At 42.4% G+C, this 11603-nt stretch overlaps 1 protein-coding gene across 5 annotated transcripts in view; it reads left to right on the forward strand.

Annotated features, from left to right (window-relative positions):
* The window catches only part of TNS2 (tensin 2), a 107320-nt gene extending 95768 nt beyond the window's left edge, over positions 1–11552 (forward strand). For 4 of the 5 annotated variants that reach the window (XM_069970184.1, XM_069970187.1, XM_069970185.1 and 1 more), the window contains exons 22-29: positions 139–270; positions 354–443; positions 4060–4137; positions 5184–5261; positions 5771–5936; positions 6022–6090; positions 6194–6223; positions 8151–11552. In XM_069970184.1, coding sequence (XP_069826285.1) covers positions 139–270; positions 354–443; positions 4060–4137; positions 5184–5261; positions 5771–5936; positions 6022–6090; positions 6194–6223; positions 8151–8292 — 785 coding nt within the window. In that variant the 3' untranslated portion in view covers positions 8293–11552. The remainder of the gene's footprint in view (positions 1–138; positions 271–353; positions 444–4059; positions 4138–5183; positions 5262–5770; positions 5937–6021; positions 6091–6193; positions 6224–8150) is intronic. The other variant, XM_069970188.1, reaches the window with a different exon arrangement.
* Positions 11553–11603: the final 51 nt, after the last annotated feature.

Genomic DNA, 11603 nt, shown 5'->3' on the forward strand with positions numbered 1-11603 from the left:
CATCAGCAATCAAATGCGGCAGGTTCGTGAATGTTCGAGTTCGATTGAACCTAGGATTTCCTGAGGTTCGATCAACTCTAAAAATGATAACAGATGCTCCATTTACATATCCTGCTTCATCCTATTGTTTTTTTTCAGCCATTGCCCTTTTAAGAGGTGCAGAGCCAGGTTCATTCCTGATTCGGGACAGTAACTCTTTTCGAGGTGCATATGGTTTGGCTCTGAAAGTTTCCTGCCCACCTCCAAATGCAATGCCCCAGCCATGTAAAGGTGATGTATGGTTTTGTCATGTTGACCCTTCTACCAATATGTATCACATATAGTCTGTAACGTAAAGTTATTCCTCTCTGCAGATCCTTCGGAACAGTTGGTCCGTCACTTTCTAATAGAGACAGGGCCTAAGGGAGTAAAAATTAAAGGTTCTCCTATTGAACCCTACTTTGGTAAGTTAGAAACTGATTTCCTGAGTTGCGGCACATAACTCTAACAAATCAACAAACCTCATGCCTATGCAATGCTCCCACATATAGTCATTGGGGGACATGCCAGATAAAAGTGAGGCCTTTAGTTTTTTTTTTCTCCAATAGGGGTTAGGCAGACTTTATAAACTTAGGGCCTGTGCACACAGAGCAAAAGAGGCGGAAATTCTTAGTGGAGTCCACACCACGGATTCCGTTCGAAATTCTACCTGTCCCATTGCTTCAATGGGATTTCTCGTGCGCCTCCGCTCTCCACTCAGAGAATTGACCTGTCAGTTCTTTGAGCAAAGACGTACAAGAAATTCCATTGAAACAATGGGACAGGCAGAATTTCAAGCGGAATCTGCTGCTCTCGCCCCCACTGGCATCTCTACCTGTCCACATGTCAATTCTTTCGGGGGACCATAGAGTGGAGTACATGGGATGGGCGGAAATGCATGCGGGCGCAAGCCGGGGCGAGTGACAGAATTTTCGGCGGATTATTCGCCCCTATTCTGTAGTGTGTACTCACCCTTAGATGTAAGAAATGCTCATAGTAGATGATGAGAGTGGTTGTTCTCTAGAAGGAGACTTGGTCTTAGAGTTTAGGTTAAAGGGCTTGTTACAAGTACAAATCCCTTGTGTTGTGCTCCATATTGTTACAAGAAATAGACTCCAATGTATTCTTTTAGAACAGGGGTGTAAAACTCAAAACCTCAGTGGGCCAAAATTAAAAACTTGGACTAAGTCGTGGGCCGACCATGATATTTATTGAAAAGTCGTGTATAATTGACAGAGATGTTTCCTTCTCGTCAGATATAACAAGTTATTAATATAAAACCATTTATTAAACATACTTACTTAAAGGGAATCTTTTAGGTCCATACCATGTACAAAGCTGCAGATACAGGCACATAGGTGACAGGGAGATAAAACAAATGATGCCTTTAGTCTTTGGTGATGGCATTCTCCATGTGTGCAGTTAACCCCCCCAGCATCCCCCATGTGTACAAAGTGATCAACGCCACCTGCTGCTGTCACTGCTGTAGTGTCAGTTTGTCTGGTGGTCGGATCCTGCCGGCCCGGGCAGCAGATGCGACGTGTCCTGCGCCACCGGGGGGGGGGGGGGGGGGGTTGGGGTGGAGGTCATTGCCGTCGGCTCCAGTGAAAGAGGGAATGAGGGGGTCTCCCCCCTCACAAATTTCCGACATTATGCCTCAAGTACTGCGCGCTGTCTCCCCGCGCGCACACTGCGCACACAGTACTCCCAAGGCCCCACACAACATAATTACCTATCCTGGACGCCTGCACTCCTGACAGTTACGGCCACAACCCTGGAATGGGGCGTTGCGCAGTACAATTACGTGGGTTCAGTTCAGGGCATATCCAATGGCAGGATAGGAAGAGGGCAAAAGCAGGGTAACATGTGATGTTTGGTGGCGGGCTAGGCAGCTAGCCAATAGATCTTTACTTTACACATTCTGAACGATGATATGATATACATGACATGATGTATGATAATCACAGATTTCTCAGGCTGGCCCAAAAAAAATGGCTCTGTGGGTCATGTCTGTCTTAGATAGTACTCATGTTCCTGGCTAAGATGCAACCAGGGAAGACCAGATTACTTTTTCTTTAACCACAGGAGGGATAACAGCCGACAAGAAAGCACCTTTACTATTTGGCTCATCTTGTAATATACCTCTATACAAGTGATTCCTCTGAGCATTAAGTACTCCTTCGCAGCCGATGTGTGCTTTATCCTCTAATTCCATCCCCTGATTTATTCTTTTGAGGTTTTTGTGAGCCGGTTAATCTGTTTTAGCTGCCTGGAACCATGAATGAGGGATTCTGTGTTTTAGCGGTGGGTTCGGGGCTGTCCAGTCATAATTCTTGGGGCTGTGGAGATTTCCTGTCTGGCCATGGATTTCTCTGTAATATCTGCGTGGGCTGCACTGCTTTTACTTTGCCATTTCTAGTTTTGTGGGTTGATGAAATTTTATGTGGTTTTGTCAGATGTTGGTGAAAAAAAAATCAATGGTGGGAACTATGGCTCCAGACAAAATAATCTGTAGTCCCATATCATACAGTGAAATACAGTATGCTGTGAAGTCCAGACAAAGGCGTTCTCACATTGCCAACCATCGGGTACTCACAAAGAGTTTGAAGGGAACCTGTCACCAAGACAATGCTATCTAATCTATCTACATACTGTCATAGAGCAGGAGGAACTGCGCAGATTGATATATATCTTTGTGGGAAAAGATTCAGTATAAATTGTAATTTGTGGTCATTGAAAACCCTGCTCATTCTGGGTTAAGGAGTCCAGTGAACAGTGCCATTCCGTATGGAAACATCAGAGATTTCAATGAATACATTACTGAATCTTTTCTCATAAACACATATACACTGTGTGTGAATAATGCCATATATTTTCAATGGCTTAAAGGGGTATTCTGGACAAATTTATTTATTTATTTATTTATTTTAACTGGTATCAGAAAGTTATACAGATTTGTAAATTACTTTATTAGAAATCTTAGGACTTATCAGCTGCTGTATGTTCTGCAGGAAGTAATGTATTCTTTTCAATCTGAGGTGCTCTCTACTGACACCTCTGTCCATGATAGGAACTGTCCAGAGCAGTAGTAAATCCTCATAGAAAACCTCTCCCGCTCTGGACAGTTCCAGGCATGGACAAAGGTGACAGCAGAAAGCACTGTGTCAGAATGGAAAGAATATACCTCTTCCTGTAGGACATGCAGCAGCTGATAAGTACTGGAAGGCTTGTCATTTTTAAATAGAAGTAATGTACATATCTGTATAACTTTCTGACACCTGTTCATTTGAAAACAGATGTTTTTCTTTGGAGAGAGAGGAGGAGTAAGCCACTGCTAGATAAGAGTCATCCAGCATGATTAATCCTTCTCTCACCCATCAGGGGAGAGTCATGAGGCCATTATACACATTAAAGAGATGGCCGAACCCACCAAAGTTGGCAGGCTTGGCTGACTTTAGTCTAAAGTGTATGGGGACCTTAACACCCAATGAGACAGGAGAAGTCAGTCATACCTGTTAGTTTTAACATGTTTGACCAGTTAGTTTAAGAAAGCCCACCCGTCAGAGTAATTGGGGTCTTCCAGTGGCACACAACCCAGCTGAGCTGGGATGAAACATAGTGCACTTCAGGAATAAAGTGTCAACATTCACACAGAAATTTAGCTCCATTGCCCCTAGCAACCAATCAGATTCCACCTTTCATTCCTCACAGACTCTTTGGAAAATGAAAGATGGAGTCTGATTGGTTGCTAGGGGCAACTGAGCCAGTTTCACTTAACACCATGTTTGATAAATCTCCCCCATTGCTTCTTTAGCGCAGCACATACCTATCCCCTTCCCTATCTTCATTGAGTTCCCAGGTGTTTTTTTCAGTAATTCAGATATATTACAGCATGAACCAACAGATCTTTATTACTGATGGTTATTGTATCAGAAACTGGCCATAGACACTAATGTTAGTTTCCGTACCCTACCAATCCCACGTGTACTAAGCTTTCCATTGTAGATTCACAGTAACAATTCTTTCTGTTCCTGTGCTTAGGAAGCCTATCAGCCCTGGTGTCTCAGCACTCAGTCACTCCTCTGTCTCTGCCTTGTAGGCTTCGCGTCCCTGATAAAGGTAAGTTATTCCATCTAATACCTACAGCAGTAATGACCTATGTGTTTTGCTTGTCCCACCCTATAGTCATTGATGTGTGCTCCTCCTGACTTCAAAGAAATGCATCTACTGATCCTTAGAGTTAATACAACCATTACATGTATTACTGGATGTTTAGACATGTAGATTAGATATAATTATGGTCAGGGCCGGTGTCAGCACAGGGCTTACCCGGGCAAGTGCCGGGACCCACACTGCCCCTAGGGGCCCAGAGAGGGAGAGGGGCCTGTTGTTCTAATGTTCAGCCCGGTCACTGTAGTGCAGAGTGAGCGCTGAACATCAGAACGCACAGGAGACGGAGCAGGACCTGCACTTTTTGAGAAAAGGGTAAAGGACCTGATCACATGACCCAAAGGTCCTCAACATTACAGTGTGGGGATCAGCAGAGAGGAAGAGGGAAAAGACTGAGCTATAAGTGCTGTGTGTCAGTGTCTGCGTGTGACTGACTGACAGTTTTACTGAAACTGACAGTGTCTGTGTCAATAACATGCGTTTGTGTATATTAGTGGTGTCTCAAGTGATCGTGCATAGTGGATGAATGAGGGGCCCACTAAGGCTCTGTCGCCCAAGGACCCGCAAAAACCTGGAGCCGGCCCTGATTATGGTTGCTATCAAAAAATGAAAACATGTCAGGGGAATCATGAGCACAGATATGTCTACAGACGATTCTGCCGAAGTATCCGTGCCTTAGAGGTCATATCCTATGCAGTCATAGCCCAGCATAGTGGTCAGACAACTACTAGCTGAAATGATTGTACCACTACCATTTTTACAGATCTATGCAATTTTGATCAAAAATGGTAATTATCCATTTGTTAAATATTAAAATGATCAAATAAAATAAATCCTCGGATATGTATTCTTTACATTATTCTTTACATTGTATGTGAACTTAGACTCATATATTACTAAAAATGATATAGAAAATTAAAAGACAATAAAACAGCTTGTATTGTGGTTGGTTCCATGAAAGTACAGTATACATGTATCTTCTTTCTCATGTATAGATCTGGTGGAGCAGAGTTTAGATGTTGTCGTTTCCACAAATATGAGCACAGCAGCCGACTTATTACGACAGGGGGCAGGTGCGTAAGGGCATGATAACAGCAGGTAGACATAGGATGATTATAAAACCATTATATTGGCTGTCACATTGGTTTTTCCAATCTTTTTATTTAAAGAGGCTAAATATTAAAAAAAAAAAAAAAAAAAAAAAGTCATAGCGCCACTCTTGGCCATAGGCCATGCCTGGTATAGCAGCTCAGACTCCGTAATGGTGGGCTGGATAGTAGACATAGTATGATACTCTTTGGAGTTTGTGCTGGTAAAATAGGCAATGGATAACAGTACAATACATTACGTGAGAATCTAATTAATTTGACATCTTCTATGAGATATTGACCTATGTACAGAATAGAAGATTTGCATAGTGTGACCTATTCTATTGCATAGTGTAATAAATAACAGGATTTGCTATGTGAGACGTATGTTATTGCCTAGTGTAATAAATAACAGGATTTGCAGCTAAACAGCTTCCGATAATATCAGTGCCTGTGTGTAGAATATGTCTCATCCATCTTCTCTCCCCTTCTAGCTTGCAGCGTCCTCTACCTTGGCTCTGTGGACACAGAATCTCTGACAGGTCCCCAGGCTATTTCTAGGGCCTCCAGTGCCATCTTAACTCCCCCTAGGTCTACTGCAACTACTGTGCATTTCAAGGTGTCTGACCAAGGCATAACGCTGACTGACAGCCAACGCAAGTAAGTCTGGCCAAGTGCCTGCCCTTCTTTGTGCCGCGGTACCTTATATGCATTGATGTAACCTGAGTCTGCTTGTGTTTCATAGACTGTTCTTCAGACGGCATTATCCAATCTCCAGTGTAACATACTGCAGTGCCGACCCGCAAGACCGCAGGTACCAGTCCTTACATTCACTCTCTGCTGTTAAGACATCATTGTACTTTTGAGTTTTGTTTTTTTTCCCTTTTTTGATCCCAATTCTTTTTATTTTATTGCAGGTGGACCAATCCCGACAGGACAACATCAAAGTATGTATGATCTTGTGGGGAAGGGGGGGCAGTAGTCTTTAAATACAGAAAAAATACATTCCTCGCTTTTTTTTTTTGGTACTATAGAAAAGCTTCTTACAGGCAGAGTACTGCATCTTTAGTGACAGCAATGTGAAGCCCTAAAGGCCAGCACTGAAGCCAAGAAACATACAGGGTTCCTCCACTTAGTTACACCACAGGTCCAAGTAAACCCTTCGGGACTAGTGCACATTATTATATTCTACAGGATTTTCATTCTATAGCCAGATGTCTTATACTTTTAGTGATGTCATGTACATAATATTATGACCACTGTCATGGATACACAGCACTAAAAAGAAGTCACCCTCTATAGACATATATAGATTTTACTTTACATTTAAAGTAGCACTACACTAAATGGATAGCAATAAACCTACAGAGTAGAAATTACATGGGGTCCAGTTTAGAAGCTTGCACCCATCCTTTTTCCATGTTTTGTAGTACTATTGCCAAAAAATATATGATAGCTTCTCATCTATTATAGCAGGGATGGGAAACCTTCGGCCCTCCAGCTGTTGAAAAACTACAATTCTAAAGCTTTGGCTGTCCAGGCATGATGGGAATTGTAGTTTTGCAACAGCTGAAGGTTCCCCATATCTGCAGTATAGCAGCTATTCATTTTAAAGGAGTTGTCCAGCCAGGAACAGTTTTGTAATATGTGGACTGGGCTAAAGGGAACATAACAAAGCTGTATACTTTATACAAAGCTGTCAGCGCTCGTTGCTGGCACTATTACATGCATTGGCAGCGAGCAGGTAAGAGCTGGGGATGCCACCTGGGTGATCACTAGATTGGCCGGGCAGCCCATAGAAGATAGCAGCGGTCTGTTGCCGCCACTTCTGTTTCACAGAGCATTGGGAGCAGATTGTTGCTATCATAGTAGTTTGTCCTTCAACATGTTTCAGCCGACATCGTCTTTTATTACACAAGACGATTATCGGCTGTAATGGACAACAATCGTTTCATGTAATAGGGCCTTTAGGAAGAAGAGGGCTGTGGGAAAACGTCAGTAAATTAAGTACATGGCTTTGTTCTGTTCGCTACAGCCTTGGCCAGACATTTAAGGGGTTGTCCAGCCAGGAACAGATTTTTAAGGGTGAATTTACCCCTTCCTGGGGGCTATACTGGGCCCCTACAGTATAGCCATTTATCTGTTTCTTACCTCTTCCTTGGCTGCAACACCTATTTCCTCAAAGCTTAGGGATGTTGCCCTCTTTGGACAATCCCTACTTATTGAAAATAGGTTGACCACATCGTCTTTTGATGCTGGAATCTTTGGTGATCAGCTCAAATTTTTGGGAAACCTGGCAATAAGTGTTCACTTTCCCTGCAGCGCCACCACAGGGAAAATGAAGCATTACACAGCGCCTATTCAGATCATTGGATTATCTATGTAATGCATGTGTTTCACTCTCCAATCTGGCAATGAGATAAGGATCCTGAAAAGAGGACCTCTCCTCTAATATAGAGTATATGAAATTGGGGTCATCAATATTTAATAGCCACTCCAACTGCTAAAAAAAAAAAAACCTAATGGTACCCTGCTTCTTTAAAGTTTCTGCAGAAGCTTAGCATATTTTACAATATCTATGAAAAACTACTTCTACAGAATCTCTATGAGATGGAGGTTTTATAGGGTATATAGCATCACATTAAAGGATTAAAGGACATCAAAGGATTACATGGAGATATAACAGCTTTCAGCTATTATACAGCCATGAAACTGGGCAGTGACTTCTCCTATTCGTATAATTAGTAGTTGGTAGAGAATGCCGTATATAAAAGCCACACCTTCTGGATCAAACAGGAGGGGAGGCTGTTCTTTATTTACCAAGCCTCATAAACTTTGACATTAGAGGCTTCAATACTTTTATTTGCTTTACAGAGTGTTTGGCTTTGTGGCCCGGAAAGCAGGGAGCACAGCAGAGAACGTCTGCCATCTCTTTGCCGAGCTAGATCCTGAACAGCCAGCGTCGGCCATAGTCAACTTCATCACCAAAGTCATGCTTGGCACACACAGGAGATAGAACACCAGAGACTAACTGGAAAAGAAATGGTTTAGGAAGGTCGGCTGGTGGTTCCCAGAAGATGTATGTGCTGTAGAGCCAAGCTGTGAAGAGTATGTGAGATCGTCTATACCAAAAAAGAAAGTGAAGGACTCTTTGACACTCACCATTTCTGTATACCTTGGATATGGTGTTGGGAAAGGCATAAAATGTATTGATGAGAATGTGCTATGCGTGTATTTCTACTGTAATATCAAGAAGAAATGTATACCGCATGGTACACATTACAGAGCTTATGGGCGACATATGTAAATGACATGCCAGACAAAAAATAACTCATACTGGATGGTTTTAGCAAACTGCTCCACTACGAAATGCACACCATGGATTCTGCCTGTGTACACTGCTGCCAGGCATGTTATTCTATTATCTATCTGGAGACAGGCATCTTTTACTACTGGTAATTGTAATCATAACTGGTACATATCAACCTGTAGTCCTATCAGGACCCCTAATTGTGTGTAGAGAATTAGGATAATTCCTGTGCCTCTCCCAGCTCAAACCAGTACGTCACACAGGCCCCTTTCTATTGTATAATGCTGTCGGAAACAGCTGATCACAATGGCAGCCCAGAATGGAGAGGGCTGATCAGCTACCGGCAGGGAGAGCCACATGAATGTTATGGCCTTGTTACCGCAGTATACTTGGGAACCAATCCCATCAAAGGAAAATTGGACCACATACTTTTGGAAAGGTTTTCCTGGTTTCCTCCAGTAGGGTTCACTCCTACATTTGGCAAGAGAAATGTTTTTATACAGAGCGTTAATACAGCCAAGATGAACACACCCATAGAGTTATCCCAACTGGACAATGCATCTATACTTTAAAAGGCTATGAAATATTTTTATACATAAATCTGTTCTTCCATGTTGCTGGACAGTTTACACCACTGATATAAGAAGGCTGCCATTTATATAATGGGTAAATATAATGGTCCATCAATGTTACCATCACAAGATATTCTCTTGTGACTGATTCTCCCTGATAAACGCTTGTCACATACTCACTATAAGGGTATAAACCCACACACCGTATACGCAGCGTATTTACTGCTGCGATACGCAGCAGATTAGATCTAAATAACTGAACACAGCATCAAATCTGCTGCGTATTTGCTGCGTATACGGTGTGTGGGTTTGTACCCTAAATGGCAAGATGGCTACACCGTATTACCCTGCATTCAGTATGAGGACGTGTGAAACATGGTTATGTGCTCAACAGAGAGCCCAGATGCACCAGTATAATATGCTAGTGTGCACCAAATGGGACCATGATATTTCTGCCATGTATGAAGGTTTAAATCAACAAACAAACCAAAAGATGCCGATTATACCATCTAGGTTCCATGTTATGTCTCATGACTTCTCCTACATGTATATCCATAATCTACAACTTGCTCGCACTTGTCTTCACCAAAATCGCTCTGCATTAGAGGAAACCTTGGTCACGCTTGGGTTTGTCCAAACCAAAACGCTCTGAGTTTGATTACAAGTGGCCGAAGAAGTTGGATGCAGCCCTAAGGCTGCTTGGATAACATGGACACAGGACTTTCAGGCCTCTCTAGGGCTGCATCCAACTTCTTCTGCCCCTGGTAATAAAATACAGAGTGTTCAGGTTTGGAGAAACCCAAGCGTGCTCAAAAGTTCACACATTTCTACTATGCATCCATACTCATCTAGTGAAAGGGGTGTTTAAAAAGGAACCTGTCATCATTTTCATGCTGTCTGAACCAGGAGTCATGGGGGTGGCACCTAGTAGCCTCTCTCCACTCCACCTGGCTCGATATATAGACTTACCTTTATACCAAATCGGGAAAACCTCTATCAATCAAGGCTGATGGGGTGAGGAGAAGATACCAGGCACTGCCCAAAGGACTCACAGTTCAGGCAGCATGAAAGTGATGACAGATTGCCTTTAGATAACACAAATGTATCCCACATCCATAGGTGGTGTATTGTAATACGTGCACTGACTGCCTACATGCTGGTTTAGCCTGTTTAGGGCTGGAAATACTGAAGGAGTATGCAGAGTTAAAATAACTTATCCCCGATCCTGTCAGATCCCAGAATCGGGCTCTTGAGTGTTTGTTATTGAGTGGCAAGTTGCCCATGTGCTGCCGATTCACTCACCGTGTATGAAGGTGGTAAAGCTAGCTGAATGATACATTTGGTGACTTTTGGCAGATTCATTGACAAACGGAACAGCAGTGTGTATGTGCAAGTCATCGCTAACAATGTTGATAACAATGAGAATTGGGACCCGTTCTGACACTTATCTCCTATCCTGCGGGTCAGAATACCCCTTTTAAAGTATACTGAGTAATCAATTGAGTGTGAATTATATAATCCTGGGGCTTTCATTAAATCTAATCACCCCACATGGATTTCCATCTCATAAGATTGCCTTGTACAATGGTCAAAGTATATTACTCCACCCCGGTCTGGATTTTATTCTCTATACTTCCAATCATATTAAGCTGTACCTCCATTTAGTAAGGGACTATGTAATGTTGTGGCAGCTATATTAGTATTCTTAAATGGACCATCCCAGCCATTCCCCCATAGTAACAAATAAGGTATTACAGAGGAGGTCAATGAGAGAGGTCACATAAGAGCCTAAAAAAAGGAAGAGGTTTAGCATGTTATAAAGTAATGGCATATCCCTAGTACATATAACTTTATGACCTGGGGGGGGACCCCAACCAATCCTAAGAATGAAGAAACCATAGCATTGGTGTAACACTGCATCCCGTTTCGTTTTTTCACCTACACATCAGCCCCCTGGTCAACCACTGTGCAGGGAAGGGCAGCCCCATTCATGTTATAGTGGTCATGCTGCAGTTCCATGCATAGCTGGGAGCTCCATTGTGCAGGGAATGAGGCCTTACACCAATGCTGTGACCTCCTCATCCTCCAGAAAAGATGGACCCCACTCATCATAAAGTAATAGCATATTCTAGCTACAAGTCATCACGTTATAAGATGGGAACAGTGCCAAGAATGCGCTGGAGCTTTCTATACAGAAGTATATTTCCTATTTATAATATATACATAGCATATGTAATATATATGTAATAAACTTGGCAAAAGCACTTGCGCTTTTATATAATATTAGAGTTGAAACAGATATTTTAATTTTCTATGCAAGCTTGATAAATCTTTTATGGAAGTGTTTATATCTTATGTAAAAATCGACCTGAAATAAAACAGACGTTTTATTCATCCTTGTGCGTCCGTGAATTGTTCTCATTCCGATGGTGACGTGAAGGAGAG

This window comes from Dendropsophus ebraccatus, chromosome 5, assembly GCF_027789765.1.
Source record: "Dendropsophus ebraccatus isolate aDenEbr1 chromosome 5, aDenEbr1.pat, whole genome shotgun sequence".
Lineage (NCBI taxonomy): Eukaryota > Metazoa > Chordata > Amphibia > Anura > Hylidae > Dendropsophus > Dendropsophus ebraccatus.